General features: G+C 37.8%; 1 protein-coding gene across 1 annotated transcript in view; it reads right to left on the bottom strand.

Moving 5' to 3' along the window:
• Window positions 1-2,377: 2,377 nt before the first annotated feature.
• LOC126259418 (integrin-linked protein kinase) overlaps window positions 2,378-17,266 on the bottom strand; it is a 59,200-nt gene continuing 44,311 nt past the window's right edge. The window contains exon 9 of the mRNA XM_049956198.1: window positions 2,378-6,115. Coding sequence (XP_049812155.1) covers window positions 5,969-6,115 — 147 coding nt within the window. The 3' untranslated portion in view covers window positions 2,378-5,968. The remainder of the gene's footprint in view (window positions 6,116-17,266) is intronic.

The following is a 17,266-nucleotide window of genomic DNA, read 5'->3' as shown; positions in this document are numbered from 1 at the left end:
TTATAAATTTCCTTTTACAAGCAAAATAAAAACAACATTTAAAATAGCACAAAACCAATGCTTGTTTAAAAAGCTGGGTTATGAAGAAAATATGAAATAGAATTTTGAAATACTACAGTAAAACTATTTGTTTAATATATTTTTTAAAGAAGTTTTGTGTTATTTTTATCTTATAGTTTTGTCTTTTCTTGATGTAAACAATAAAGCAAGGGTAAATGACTTTTAGGGTCTAATAATATGCTTCCTTCAGAATAATATTGAGGATGCTGCCCCACAAACACCCAGCATTGAAGAATCCTCAGAGAAAAAGAAGGGTCCTCAAAATTCCAAAGAACTCCCAGATCACGACCTAATTTGGCAAAACAAAGAAAAGTGTGGAATTGGCCAATGAAGTTCTGCTATCAGTGAGAGACCCATGATGACAGGTATGATCTATTGGGGAAAACCTATTGCAATGAGAATGAGGACAGTGAAAAATACTACCGTTTGATTGTTGAAAAAAGAATCATTGACATCCTGCACGGCCTGCCGCTGTGGCCAAGTAGCTCTAGGCGCTTCAGTCTGGAACTGTGCGGCTGCTACGGTCGCAGGTTTGAATCCTGCCTCGGGCATGGATATGTGTGATGTCCTTAGGTTAGTAAGGTTTAAGTAGTTGTAAGTTCTAGGGGACTGATGACCTCAGATGTTAAGTCCCATACTGCTCAGAGCCATTTGAACCTCCTATATGAAGCTGAAATGGGAATGCTTAAGGTGCAATTGAGTTCATACACCTCTGAATATTGAAGCAGTCCCAGCTCAAGTACGAGCTCGAGTCCTAAAGCAGCTGCTTCATATGATCACTTTACACAGCAAACAGTGCCTGTAGGATTTGTAACCTATGAAGAACTTCCACTTCCACACTCACCATATACTTTCTTGGCTACCTTTGATAATATTTGATTTTTGAGGTACTTTCAATTTTTCTATGGCCTTAATTGATGGATACTACCAAATTTTCAATTAGTTTTCTAATTTCATGAGTTGTTCATTATTATGCCTCAGTTAAAATTTTGACTTTGAATAGTAAAAAGAGTTCTAAGAATAAAAAAAATGTGTGTATTTGTTATACATACCTGAAGATACACTCCTTTCAGCATATTGTAGGTGGTGTCACATGTCTCTGGAATTATTTTGCCAAGAGCTTGCTTGGGGTGGTATTATAGCAGAATATTTGAGACATTCGTACCATTGACCCATTGCAAGAAACCTCAGAGTAGCTGTCAGTCTTTCATGGGCAGAAATAGAAGTTTTCATAACTGTATTTTTCATTTGTATTAAAGGAGTCACAAGCGACAATAGTTTTTGGTAGGCGTCTTCATTCGTCCGCAAATAATTACAGTAATCTGAACATAATTATTTTACTAATCTCATATGAGCGTATTCATTTCTCTTTGTCAGCCATTCTTTACACCACATTTTTTATTTTTGCTTCTTTTTACACTTCATGGCCACTAACAAACTGACTAACACGATTGCGCCGTCTTCTTGCCTGCTCCCCATTTCTCAATTGACTGAGTTAAAATCATCTGGTTTACCATAGCGTGTGTGTGCCCCACCCTGCACAGGTATATCTTTCTAGTATACCTGTGAAGGTTTACTTGACAGGTATACTGGAACGTGTGTGGCAGGCCTAAGAGAGATGTCAGTACTGCCAATACACACAAGTAAAAGTACATACACTACCCTTGTTTTGGTGCTAATAGTTCTCTCCTAAGGGAAAGGACAGGGCTATATTGGGGAAGGTTAAAAAGGAAGGTTAGGTCACTCTGACACGAGGATGAGAAGGACCCACCTGCTGCGCCCAACCTTGACTGTGTTACTTCTTCTTCAGTTATTTTCTTGCTTTCATATACTATATCTCATCATCTTCTGCACTGAGTTCTTAAGGTGTGCCGTCCTCCTTTACAATGGGCTTTTCCTCTACACCATCTCAGAATAGCATGTTGTTATGAAATAAGCAGAAATGAATCATAAATTTACAATTTGTAAAAAATTACAAAGCGTAATACATACTATAGAGCAAAATTAAAATTTCTTCAATAAAGTATACAAAACTGCCTTCTTGAGGACACTGCTATTTTGGCTGGGTAACAAGTTTGTACTATAAGTAACAGAGTATTAACTAGTTTCTGCCAGAACTTAGCTCTAATTGCCAATTCTTAACCTGTAGTCTGAAGTACTGCTTGGAAATTATGAATTCTATCTGACATAAGTTTCGTGGACACTGTGCCTGCAATATTTACTCTCAACAAACAGGAATTAACTCCCATTCTGGGATTTGGATCCATTTTTAAGATACTACACGCAATGTAAGGAACTAAAATAAATGAAGATTACATGTAGTTTAAATGTGTATTTACTATGGAAATGATTCTGAAATATATAGTTTAAAGCTAACACTAGGTTAGCTTGGTTACAAAGTATCTGTGTTCACAATCAGTATTTATCAGAAGTTCTACTTATTTCTTAGATGTTTCACTTTGAAATTGTAACAAAAAAATTAACAAACATGGCTTCTGGAGAAAAACTAAAAAGTGAGCCTTTGTAAGCTACGAAATCCACAGTATCACTTGTAATGCATGTTGTCATATGTGAACCCTTATTTTATTGTGCTATGTCAATAAAAAGATCCAAAGGTAATTTAAATTAATAGATGGGGGCCAAAAAAGTGTAAGATTCCACAGAATGCTACACTCTTCACCCAAAATAAGTCTAATTTTCGTACAGCTTTGGCTAGTGTTTAAATACTGAGGGAAATATACTCATCACAAATCCATAGTAATAACTAATATCCACAATAACAATGAAATGATACACTTCAAAATTATGTTAAATGTTACAATGGTAATACATTATGTGTTTTCAAATAGAAACATAAAGACATCTCTTCAAGCAATTAACTTCATTAATAAATTAATATTTTATAGACAACAACATAAACAGAAAATAGAACATCAAAAGTAAGATTATAATACTCCAGCTAATTCACACAAAGATAGGGAGTTTAATACTAAAACGAAATAAACATTATTAGATACAAAAAATAGCCATTTAAAGTGGAACGAAATTTGACAAATTATACGTACAATCTTCACAAGATACCCAGAACTACACCAATATCTCCATCAATAAGAATTTTCAAAATGTCACATGCTATGCTACAATGCAACGTTTTGAGATTCCACACAATCAATGCAAGCTGCCTAAATGCTGACATATAATTTCACACAAGCATGTGGGCAGCAGATACTGAGAAATTTTAGGAAAAAATGGACACAAAATAGCAAACATTCCCAAGAGAGCCAACATGTGTTTACCAGTGTAATGGGCTGAAATTAATATCCTTGACATCAGGTAAGTATGTGCTGGACTGCATCTAATCCTCCACATCCAACAAAAGACATTTCAAATTTAAGTCTTAGTCCAGCACATGGTTCAATTTGTCACAAATGCTCAGTAAAGCAATTACTCCTTTAATGAGTAAGATATTCCACTACAGAACTGCTATGGATTTAGCCTTGAGAAACACAAAATGAAATTTAAAATGTAATACAAAAAATGAATGTGAAAAGCATACAAAAAATAACTTGAAACTAAAAACAAAAGGTTTATTTTCGAGTTTCTTACTGTTACACAAAATCACTCTTGTTTTACTTAAACATTCTCTCACAAATGATGAAACAAATCAGCTCATGGACAAATAAAATATCAGCCACAAGCTCATAATGCTTCTAAACAGAAACCAAAGTGCAACAATCTAAGTACCAACAAACACAATATTTAATTCTTATGTAAGTTTAACATTGTACTTAAGATCTGTTACTTATCATGAATGCACACACATATGCAATTAAAAATATCTGAAAATATGTATCTTCTTGTATTAAGGACATGAAGAAGTTTCAGTGACTGGATATCACAGCATAAGAGGCAGTAACATGCACTGCCTTTTGTCTCAGGAAGTCACATTTCCACAGCTGAGGAGAGGAAGGAAAAAAATGGGTATTCTAAAGATTTAATGGAGTTTCATTTTTACAGAGATGTTATACTTAACGTCCTAGTGCTACACTACATTTCAAACATAAATTAGGTAGCACTGTACAGAGACATCTACGTTCTGACTGAAAAATGACCCACTCAAATATAAACTTAGTAAAAAATGTGAATAATATAAATCAGTGTCAAGTGCGATACAGCTTAATGAACAACAGCAGTGAAAACTCTAGGAGCACATGAAATGACTACCTCTCATACTGCAACAGAACAGCTTCTGGAACATGTCTTCTGAAGGAAATTGTGTATTACGGAAAATATCAACCTATAAGTTACTGACTCTTATTGTTGACTGAAGTATGAAAGGAACACAGGGGATGAAATAAGTCAAGACTAAAAAACACTCACACTCTGTGTGTAATATAACTGAAAAGATGCCTCATTTTGTAAGAAAATTACAGAAGATAGCATTTATGGTTCTGTAAGTGTCCATATTCTGTAACCATACAATTTTATTATCTGAAACATCAAACAAAATCGAGAAAAGGCAACCACTCACTTGCAGCTGATTGATGTTTGACACAATTAACTGCTCATAAAATTGCACCATGTGCCTGCAGCTGCCTTTCCTCATTTCCACAATCCGAAATACTGCTATTCTTTAATATCACGTGTTGATGCTGACACTGGGACAGTGCATCCAAATATTCAAATGAATTATGTGCATGACAAATGTTAATGACATTACCAATGAAATGAGTATTATTAAATAAACAAAGAACTTATGAGATTCTAATATGATAAAAAAACAAAAAGCAATGACAAAATACTGACAAAACTATGATAAAATAAGACTACTGGCAAGCCTTCTGTGTGTACTAAGTTACACTCAATTAGGCACTTATGGGAAGAACAAGAATGTGCGCATTTCTTTCGACATCCAGTTTTAAAATATAATATGTGATATTACTGTCTTTACTAGCAAACAGTTTGTACATGGAAGTCTAAACAACAAAAATATGCTCCTTCTTTATCATAAGATTTGATTAGTCACTTGATACGACATAGGTAAATTGATATGTAAATATAAACACATCCTCACAAACAAGGCACTTCATATAGAAACTATGAAAAGTGTATGGTGGAAGGCATATCAACTTTCTATATTGGAGAACTCACCTTCTGAGATCTAAAAATACATGGCAGTGTTTGCAATAAAAATTCTAAAATGCTAAGCAAAATTAGGTAGTTTGTTTCATAAATGTGCTATCAATGGCATACACCTATGGTACAATAAGGCACTATTATCAGACTAGTGATAAACATCACTGACAAGCAGCACCAATAAAGAAGCCACTTTCTGCAATTATGCTTAGGAAACCTTATGGTTATGTAAAAATAAGAAACTGCACTCACTTCTTATATCTCTATCCTCTGTGTCAAATTTGAATAAAAATTAAGCCCCCCCCCCCCCCCCCCGAGTACACACACACACACACACACACACACACACACACAAAATATTTTGTGTATCAGCCCATAGCTATTCAGTCCTACTCAAAATTTCTTTGTGATATACTGTGGCACCTTGTTACAATAGAACTGCTGCAAAATAAAAGTCATCTGCATTGCAGCTGTATATGAACACTGCTATCAAAACTTTCGTGTCACAACTGCATATCCACTTACAAATTTGGTGAATATTACGTTACGTGGAGCTATGCTATAATTTTATATTGTCTTCTTGAGTAACTAAAGTAATTTTGTGACACAATTTTTGCTAACATGGTTGTCGTCAATGTATGTTAGATGCTATGCCTTATCAGCACAACCCAGCAACAATGACTGATACAGAAAAGAATCTGCCACTGTTCACAAAGTAATTCTGAATAGGGTGAACACTTGAACATGTGCTGTAAAACAGATGATGTGCCAATTATCGTTTCATTTTATCAAGAATAGGCAAAACCATATCAAAGGTTGGCCTCTTCCCTGGATCTTCATTCATACATATTCTAATCAATTTAGCTAGATGTGATGAAATTCCTGGTGGGATACTGATCCGTAAACCTTCCAAAGCAATCTGAAACAAAATAAATAAAAAATTTCTACATTATTGCTCAAAGCAAACTTTTGAAATTAGCCTTAATATCTTGGTTATCATTGTGCAAATAAGAGATAAAACATGTGAACCACAACAAAGTGTAAAAACAAAATAATATCTGTAAAACTGTAGTATGTAGCTGTGATTAACATGTACTATTACTTGCAGATCATATCCACTGAAAAACCAATTTCAAATAATGTAACCAAAAATACATGACAGAAAAGAATGATATAAGACTACAGTAGAACTCATCAACAAAGTAAATCCTCAACTGTGTATGCTGGTGTAGGGGCAAAGAGGAAAATGAACTCCAAAATTCAGTCAGCACATTCAGTAGCTATCACTATGTACTGGATATGTGAGAATTATTGTAATACGAAACCTTCTCAATTGTACTGAACTGTAATAGCATACAACAAAATAGTCTACGAGGCAAATTGATAGGTGAAAAGAATGTGAAATGATCCTGAACAAAACATGGGTATGTGAGCAAAGGACCAAGAGAGACAACATAATACTAAAAAGGCAGTACGTGAACCAACACCTGTCAACTCTTAGAAATGCTGCAACCTTTTTTAACAAGTCTGTGATGATGTGTAATCACTTCAGGGAAAACATGATGTTCTGCCGGGTTTTTGAGTTTGATATGGTCACGGCGACTAAAATATGACAAGTCTATTCACATGTCAGACGTATTGGAGAGATTCATAGCAAGCTGCCAGAGCCTGCACACTCCTCGCCCATACATTTGTTCTGATAAGCAGTTGCTCCATTCATGTGTAGCTGTCAGTTCACTCAGTTCAAGGCTCCAAAAAACGACAAGTATGAGTAGAAATGCTGGATGACTGTCGGTAAACATTCCAAATATATACTAGATCTTTTCCCATGCATTGGTAAATATGAAACTCGTCCTAGTTGTGAACATCTTAATGAATTTGTAGTGAATAAAGTTATAGGTAAAGATCTAAATAAAGGAAGGAATGTTATTTCCAACAACTTCTTCACCTCACTTTCACTAGCATGACATCTGGAAAAAACCAAACAAGCTTGCTTGCTTGGTACAACGAACAAAATCAGAATTGAAGTGCCTGAGTGCATGAAGAAAGCTCACAAGGTCCTATGTGTAACTTTCAAGAATGCTGATACGATCCACACAGTGTATCAAAGAAATTCATGAAAGAAGCTAATAATTCTGTTTTCTGCATCCTGATTTACAAACTGGGACTATTATGAGGTCAGAGCCTGACAGTGTCACTGTAGAATGAAACTAAGTCAGGAGTAGATATTATTGACCAAATGACTGGCAAGTATTCAATGAAATTGCATGAAGACAATGGTTTGTTGATATTTTTTATAATATTCTAGATATAGCTAGCATGAATGCTTGAGTAATCTACAAACAAATAAGGAACCTTCTCAAGCTCATAGTGGAAACTGCCAAAGATTACACAGAAATGAGATGTAGGTGGAAGTCATTGTCACTGCCAGGTGCAAAAATCTCACAAAGAAAGGAAAAGTTCATATGAGTGAGCAACATGTGACCAACCATTTGGCAAGGAATGTGTTGTTACTGTTTTTTATGGCTGTGCAGATTGCAAAGCTCAGTGTACAGAGGACAATGATCGATAGGTGCCTAAAAACAATATATTTACGCAAATAACTCTAATTTTTACCTTTAGATAATGTTTATCAAGGTGTAGACCAATATTAGACTATGACAACATATTGATTGTAAATCATCTGTTCCTACTTACTTGTAAAAAATATCAATTTGTACTGAAGACTTTTTGACTTGGTTGTATTTCTTTATTTTCTCATTTACTCACAGTATTACAAAACATATTCAAGTCTCTGCATATTTGAGTTGACTTGAACACAAATTGTGAAAATATTCAATTCTTATTTTTTTATTACTCTTATTATTATTATTTTATTACTACTATTACTCCTGCTGCTGCTAATACTACTATTAATTTTTTTGTAAAAGATTAACACAATGTCTCCAAGACAGAAGTCAGCTGTATTGCCCAACTCTATTGCTGTACTACCATCAGACACAACGGACCACTGCTTTCTATCAGGTTGGTGGTTTATTTGAAAGCACATTGGATTAGTTTTACTAAAGTTTAAAGCTTAGGCAAGAACATTAGAAGTAATTTTTCAGTACATGTAAGAAGCCAGAACAATTCTGTGCCCGATGATTCCACAGGTTCTCAGCAATCAACAATTTGCATAGTTTAGTAATTCGCTATTGTGCACAATGGGTAGATCATTTATGTATAATATGAGTAATTGAAACCACAGAACTGATCATTGGTGCACACCATACTTTACAAGAGCTCAAACAGAGCTGTACTTATTAAATGTGTTAGCTTTTTATCGCTTCATTTGTAGAAACAAATGTCAGTTATCCAGGTATGACTAAGAGACTTTAAGCTGTTTCTCTGATGCTGTTAACGTTCCAGTCTAATAAGTACCAGTTCATATGAACATGAAAAATCTAAGAACAAATGTGCCACTCTTTATCTGTTCTCTAATTTCATTAATATTCTATGTATACGGTCACATATGAAAGATAATTTAGATGAACCTTTCCTAAACATGTTGTGCTGGTTGTTCATACATTTTTGTATTTCCTGCTATGCCAACCACAAGAGGGAAAATCCCCCCCTCCCCCTCCGTGGGGAAGGTTCGGTACATTGAACCCTGAGGTTGGCGTGGCGCATGCAGTGAATGGCGAGTGAGTCATGTGGACACTGTTGGACGCTGGTGCTTCAACTGCGTGTGTCTGACGAAATTTTGTGCAGGAGAGCACAAGAGTGGACAGCACAAAGTGGACAGCACAATTTGTGGCAATTGTCTAAAAAATGTGGGGAATATCATGTGTTCAGCAGCAGTCATTCATAAGGTACGGTATTATGATTGCACTCTGCTTCTCAATTGGTGTGTGCTGCAACAGAATTACTCATTGAATGGGGGATGCTGACTGAAGTTATAGTTTGAATTTGGTTAGTCTTGTCAGTTTGACTTGTCAACTGTATTTAAACTTACTTCATCACATCCTTTTGAATATTCTGTGAGCTGCTACAGTGATTCAGACATTGTGCTTACACTGTGTTATACCTTCAACGTGAACTGCTAGAATGTCATTTCACTTTAGCTAACGCATGCATCCTTTGATCATACAGTAACATGAACATTCGATTGACCAACACTGAATTACTATGAGTGAACGAGGTATTTGGCAAAGAAGTAAAGCCCCTAAGGCAGTTTTAGCTTAACTATTATATGATTCATTTTGTAAATTTTTAATGTGACTGAATTTACTTGATATGTTATTAATGTGTTACATCAGTTGTGCGTATCACAAGTTGCTCCTTATCATGGTTAAAGTTATGATTATGTGATATTAATAAGTGCTCTGATACACATTCGATTTAACATAAATTTGATTTGTTTTGAGTTAAAACATACACTAAGGGGGCCACACCCTGTGCAAGGTTAGAATCTGTTTAAATAGGTTAATGTAGAACCCATGTCCAAGTAGCAGAAACATCTGTAAATCCAATCGTGTTCAAAAGGATACAAAAGCTTTGGGATTTGGTAAGCTTTCTCTTCATAAAGCTTCTACTATTAAAAAAAAAATTAATTCTTTGATAAAATTGTTTTTGGGTCAAAATAGTCTGTTTGTATTCAAAGAAAACTTTATGAAGCCAAAGAGTTTTTCTGCACAGTAAATAAATTGCAGCTCGGTGATGCTCTTAAATAAATGTGTAAATTCTGTATAAGTGCAGCCTGTGTGTGAATTGGGCCAGCCCACCACATTATCCTTATCAGCTGTCTTGTATTCCCTTTTGATGTCAAGTTGATTTATAGTAGGGTAACACTGTGAATTTTAATTCAAACTGAAAGCTACGTAAACTTTCACTGAATGGGTGAACTAGAGTGGGAATGAGTTAGTGTTCACATCTTTTAAAATAATGGAGACTTTTCATCTCATCTACTAGAGATTCTATTCTGCATTTGTTTATGACACACACACCACACACACACACACACACACACACACACTCTCTCTCTCTCTCTCTCTCTCTGTCCAAACAGGCCTTGAAGCCCCAATTGTACCGACCGGCTGCCATGTCATCCTCAGCCTTAAGCGTAACCGGATGTGGATATGGATGGGAGCATGTGGTCAGCACACTGCTCTTCCAGCTGTTGTAAAGTTTTTGTGACTGATATGCCACCACTTCGCAATCAAGTAGCTCCTCAATTGTCATTTTATGTGTAAACACTGTTTTTTGTACCTGAAAAGGAGTTCTATAGCGAACATAATCGGAGTTCATACTTATCTATCAGAATTGATGAAATGGTACTACAAATGTTGCTGATCATATGTACATCTACAATATTCCCACTTCACAGTGGCTACTCAGACTTGGAAAAAATGCTCCAACAATTCCAGGTGTGAGGAGGAAGATGGTGTCAAGAAGCTCTTGATAAATTAACGATGAGCCAGGCAGTGCAGATGCATACCACAATGATGACTTTTCTTTTCCTTTTAGCTGTTTAGCTGAGCAATATACCACTCACAAGCAGTTTTTAAACACCAATAATTTACATAGAATGATATTCACATAGTTAACACAATTTGAGATATTAAGTATTTTAAAATTTGTGATTTATAAAACAGAATAAAATTCAATTTCAATGCTAGGTTAAAACTGCAGATTGCCCTGAAGTTTTATGAAATTCCCTGAGATTTGCCAGATTTTTCCAAGTAAAATTCCCTGAGAATTCCCACATTCCCACTCAACACTTTCACTCTTTGAGCATTGCCAGTGCTAAGCTTTGGTTTTCTGCTAAGTCTCTCACCTGCACAGTTTCCTACTGATTTGCTAATGTTCTTTGAATTTATTACTTTTTGTTCTTGTGCAGTTTCTTTTGTACACACAGGATGAATCACCTAAAACTTGCACCGTACATACTGCAATAATGGAAAGTGCTACTGATATGCAGTTGCAATTGTCACAGAATGGATTATTAGTTAGGGTTCTTATTGTTAGCCAATTAACAGATTGTAATAATACTTTGAAAGTGTATTTTTTGTGCCTATTGCCCTTAACAAACCTAAAGTAGGCTAAATTAAGAGTGTGAGTGGTGTCTGTTGCAGGAGTCTAGTGGGAGTCATTTATGAAATATTACATTTAAAATGTTCCCACAATGACACTTGCACAATACCTGTGGTAGCACACACACACACACACACACACACACACACACACAGAGTTGTGTGGATTCTGACTAGTAATGTGGCAACTGACCATCACAGATTGTGTTCAAAATGACCACCGACAGTGGCAAAATACACTTTGAGTCCGGTATGAAAGAACTGCTGCACAAGTGCTAGCATTTTGGTGGAGCTGTCCGAGCACGCTTCAGTAACATGTCATTGCATATGGAGTTATTTGTATGTCTATGTAAATAGTGTCTCTTAGTTTTCCCCACCGAAAAAAGCCTACAGGCATCAAATCTAGGGAACATGCCAGCCAAGGTACAGGTCCTCTGTATCCAATCCAATGATTTGGAAACAATTTGTGAAGACATACTTTAGTACATCAGTAAACACTTCCGGGCTAAGTTGCCGTGGTCGATCTGTAGAACTTCTTCTCCCTGACGTTTCGTTCTCAACTACAGAGAACATCTTCCGAGGTGAGTCGACGACTTGCTGCTAGGAGCTGGGGCCGCCGCTTATATGGAGATCGTAGGGGGCGCCACCGCACGTCACGTGGCGTCGATGTGTAGCTATCTCTGGCTATCGTCTGTTGTCTCGATTGCAGGCAATCGATTGTCATGTGATTGATGCAACGTCGACCGCCATATCTTGTCCAATTTTAATCCTTCTTCTTTACGATTAAAATTGTATTGATGTTTGTGGATTTCAATTGCCTCTCTATACATACGTGTATAATAATGCGACATCCTCGCTAGCACGCTTGTTTCACCAAATTTTATTTCGTGATCTCCATCCTTAAAAACATGTTCTGCTACTGCCGATTTGTCGAAAGGTCCCAAGCGACAGTTTCTTTTGTGCTCCGTCAACCGTGTATTGATGCTTCTTTTTGTAGTTCCTATGTAAACCCTGCCACAACTAAACGGAATTTTATACACCCCTCGGGTGGCTAGGGGGTGACGAGCATCTTTTGTTGATCTTAGGCATTCACTAATTTTCTTAGTAGGTCTGAAAATAGTCTCCACCTGAAACTTGGCTAGTACTTTGCCAATGCGATCCGTGATGTTATGGATGAATGGAAGAAATACATTTCCAGCTGATGGTTGTTGCTGTCTCCTATTTTTAGGCATTTTTCTACTTGGGTGAAGTGCTCGGTTAATCTCGTTTTTTGCATAACCATTTTTCGCAAAAGCCATTCGTAAATAATTTAGTTCATCTTGTAAGTAGCCTGGTTCAAAAATATTATTGGCCCTATCCACTAGTGTTTTTATGACCCCCTCTTTTGCCTAGGGTGGTGGTTTGAGTTCTTATGGAGGTAGCGATCAGTATGTGTACCTTTCCTGTAGACCTTATGGCCTAAGGTCCCATCCGCCCGTTTGATAACTGATACATCCAAAAAGTTAAGTTGTCCATTACTCTCTTTCTCCATAGTAAATTTGATCTTTGGGTTAATGCTATTTAAGTGCACCAGGAAATCATTCAAGTCTTCTTCCTCATGATTCCATATTACAAAGGTATCATCCACATACCGATACCACTTCGAGGGGCTTTTCTTGTCCGACCGCAGTGCTTGATGTTCAAAATATTCCATGAATAAATTCGCAATTGCGGGGCTTAGGGGGCTTCCCATGGCTACCCCATCAATCTGTTCATAAAATTCACCACTGTACTGAAAATAGGTCGAGGACAGACAGTGTTGGAACAAGGCCACTATATCAGTAGGGAACATATCGGCTATATGAGAGAGAGCTTCATCAACTGGAACCATAGTGAACAAAGACACTATATCAAAACTGACAAGGATGTCATTAGGACCGACAGTAATTTCCCTCAATTTCTCAATGAAGTGTAGAGAGTTTTTAATATGACTCCCAGTTTTGCCTATGTAAGGTTGTAACAAAGAGGCAAGGTGTCTGGCTAGTTCTTGGGTAGAAGCTCCAATTGCGCTGACTATCGGTCTCAAAGGAACATCAGGCTTATGTATCTTTGGTAATCCATATAATCTCGGAAGATAAGCCTCTGTTTTACAAAGATACTATTTAACTTCTGTAGGAATGGAAGACTGTTTTATCAGACGATTGGTGTCATTCAGCACATTCGTTGTGGGATCCTTTTTCAACTTCTTGTATGTGCTGGGTTCCAGGAAATCACTGATCTTCTTGTGATAATCCTCAGTATTCATTAAAACAGTAACATTTCCCTTGTCAGCGGCAACTATAATAACATTCTTGTCTGCATTGATCTCCCGCAATGCCTTCCTTTCCCCTTGAGACAGATTGCTGCTGGGTGGCTTAGCTTTACGTAATATCCTGGAGGTTTCCATCCTAATTTCATCAGCAGAATATGATGTTAACTGACGAATTCCAGCCTCTATATTAGCAATAATGTCCTCCATAGGAACCTTGGATGGAGTGATTGCAAAATTCCCTCCTTTAGGCAGAACAGAAAGTTCTTCCTAAGACAATTCTTTTTCCGATAAATTAATAACCGTTTGGGAATTTTTTGGAATCGGTGTTTCCTGTCGACCCTCTTGTAGATGATCAAACTTCTCCTTCTGCCTATTGGAAGACACTTCTGCACTAATCTCCACAGATCTAAATGTTAAACTGTCCATTTTGTTCCAATGACAAAACTGCATAGTATTGCTAATAAGTAAATGAAGATTTAGCAATTGACTATCACATACTGCCAGTCCTCGTCGTGTCTGATGTATCCGCTCACGTAGTAATGCCAGTTCCATACGAGAATAAATACGGTTAGCTTGTGCTGAATGAAACATTCTTCACACTTTTGAAAACTTGGGAACTATACCGGTATCACGACAGCGTAGCAGAAAAATGAGTGAGAAAAGTTGTTGACCTTTCTTCTTGCGTAAGTTCTCCAGCCGTCGTACCCTAGTTGACATTTCCTCCCCATAGAGGCGTCGAATCATCCCATGTAGGCTTTCACGGCCGGCGTCTTCATCAGTAAACACTTCCGGGCTAAGTTACCGTGGTCGATCTGTAGAACTTCTTCTCCCTGACGTTTCGTTCTCAACTACAGAGAACATCTTCCGAGGTGAGTCGACAACTGGCTGCTAGGAGCTGTGGCCGCCGCTTATATGGAGATCGTAGAGGGCGCCACCGCACGTCACGTGGCGTCGATGTGTAGCTATCTCTGGCTATCATCTGTTCTCTCGATTGCAGGCAATCGATTGTCACGTGATTGATGCAACGTCGACCGCTATATCTTGTCCAATTTTAATCCTTCTTCTTTACGATTAAAATTGTATTGATGTTTGTGGGTTTCAATTGCCTCTCTATACACACGTGTATAATAATGCGACGTCCTCGCTAGCACGCTTGTCTCACCAAATTTTATTTCGTGATCTCCATGTTCCACTACCGCCGATTTGTCGATATGTCCCAAGCGACAGTTTCTTTTGTACTCCGTCAACCGTGTATTGATGCTTCTTTTTGTAGTTCCTATGTAAACCCTGCCACAACTATACGGAATTTTATATGCCCCTGGGGTGGCTAGGGTGTGACGAGCATCTTTTGTTGATCTTAGGCAGTGTAGTTGTGGCAGGGTTTACATAGGAACTACAAAAAGAAGCATCAATACACGGTTGACGGAGCACAAAAGAAACTGTCGCTTGGGACATATCGACAAATCGGCAGTAGCGGAACATGTTTTTAAGGATGGAGATCACGAAATAAAATTTGGTGAGACAAGCGTGCTAGCGAGGACATTGCATTATTATACACGTATGTATAGAGAGGCAATTGAAATCCACAAACATAAATACAATTTTAATCGTAAAGAAGAAGGATTAAAATTGGACAAGATATGGCGGTCGACGTTGCATCAATCACGTGACAATCGACTGCCTGCAATCGAGAGAACAGATGATAGCCAGAGATAGCTACACATCGACGCCACGTGACGTGCGGTGGCGCCCTCTACGATCTCCATATAAGCGGCGGCCCCAGCTCCTAGCAGCCAGTCGTCGACTCACCTCGGAAGATGTTCTCCGTAGTTGAGAACGAAACGTCAGGGAGAAGAAGTTCTACAGATCGACCACGGCAACTTAGCCCGGAAGTGTTTACTGATGAAGACGCCGGCTGTGAAAGCCTACATGGGATGATTCGAGCCTCTACGGGGAGGAAATGTCAACTAGGGTACGACGACTGGAGAACCTACGCAAGGAGAAAGGTCAACAACTTTGCTCACTCACTTTTCTGCTACGCTGTCGTGATACCGGTATAGTTCCCAAGTTTTTAAAAGTGAGAAGAATGTTTCATTCGGCACAAGCTAACCATATTTATTCTCGTACGGAACTGGCATTACTACGTGAGCGGATACATCAGACACAATGAGGACTGGCGGTATGTGATAGTCAACTGCTAAATCTTCATTTACTTATTAGCAATACTATGCAGTTTTGTCATTGGAACAAAATGGACAGTTTAACATTTAGATCTATGGAGATTAGTGCAGAAGTGTCTTCCAATAGGCAGAAGGAGAAGTTTGATCGTCTACAAGAGGGTCGACAGGAAACACCGATTCCAAACAATTCCCGAACGGTTATTAATTTATCGGAAAAGGAATTGCCTTAGGAAGAACTTTCTGTTCTGCCTAAAGGAGGGAATTTTGCAATCACTCCATCCAAGGTTCCTATGGAGGACATTATTGCTAATATAGAGGCAGGAATTTGTCAGTTAACATCATATTCTGCTGATGAAATTAGGATGGAAACCTCCAGGATATTACGTAAAGCTAAGCCATCCAGCAGCAATCTGTCTCAAGGGGAAAGGAAGGCATTGCGGGAGATCAATGCAGACAAGAATGTTATTATAGTTGCCGCTGACAAGGGAAATGTTACTGTTTTGATGAATACTGAGGATTATCACAAGAAGATCAGTGATTTCCTGGAACCCAGCACATACAAGAAGTTGAAAAAGGATCCCACAACGAATGTGCTGAATGACACCAATCGTTTGATAAAACAGTCTTCCATTCCTACAGAAGTTAAAAAGTATCTTTGTAAAACGGAGGCTTATCCTCCGAGATTATATGGATTACCAAAGATACATAAGCCTGATGTTCCTTTGAGACCGATAGTCAGCGCAATTGGAGCTTCTACCCAAGAACTAGCCAGACACCTTGCCTCTTTGTTACAACCTTACATAGGCAAAACTGGGAGTCATATTAAAAACTCTCTACACTTCATTGAGAAATTGAGGGAAATTACTGTCGGTCCTAATGACATCCTTGTCAGTTTTGATATAGTGTCTTTGTTCACTATGGTTCCAGTTGATGAAGCTCTCTCTCATATAGCCGATATGTTCCCTACTGATATAGTGCCTTGTTCCAACACTGTCTATCCTCGACCTATTTTCAGTACAGTGGTGAATTTTATGAACAGATTGATGGGGTAGCCATGGGAAGCCCCCTAAGCCCCGCAATTGCGAATTTATTCATGGAATATTTTGAACATCAAGCACTGCAGTCGGACAAGAAAAGCCCCTCGAAGTGGTATCGGTATGTGGATGATACCTTTGTAATATGGAATCATGAGGAAGAAGACTTGAATGATTTCCTGGTGCACTTAAATAGCATTAACCCAAAGATCAAATTTACTATGGAGAAAGAGAAGAATGGACAACTTAACTTTTTGGATGTATCAGTTATCAAACGGGCGGATGGGACCTTAGGCCATAAGGTCTACAGGAAAGGTACACATACTGATCGCTACCTCCATAAGAACTCAAACCACCACCCTAGGCAAAAGAGGGGGTCATAAAAACACTAGTGGATAGGGCCAATAATACTTTTGAACCAGGCTACTTACAAGAAGAACTAAATTATTTACGAATGGCTTTTGCGAAAAATGGTTATGCAAAAAACGAGATTAA

The sequence above is a fragment of the Schistocerca nitens genome, chromosome 5 (genome assembly GCF_023898315.1).
Source record: "Schistocerca nitens isolate TAMUIC-IGC-003100 chromosome 5, iqSchNite1.1, whole genome shotgun sequence".
Lineage (NCBI taxonomy): Eukaryota > Metazoa > Arthropoda > Insecta > Orthoptera > Acrididae > Schistocerca > Schistocerca nitens.
Note: the sequence above shows the minus strand (reverse complement) of the source record. Positions and strands in the feature narration are given on the sequence as shown.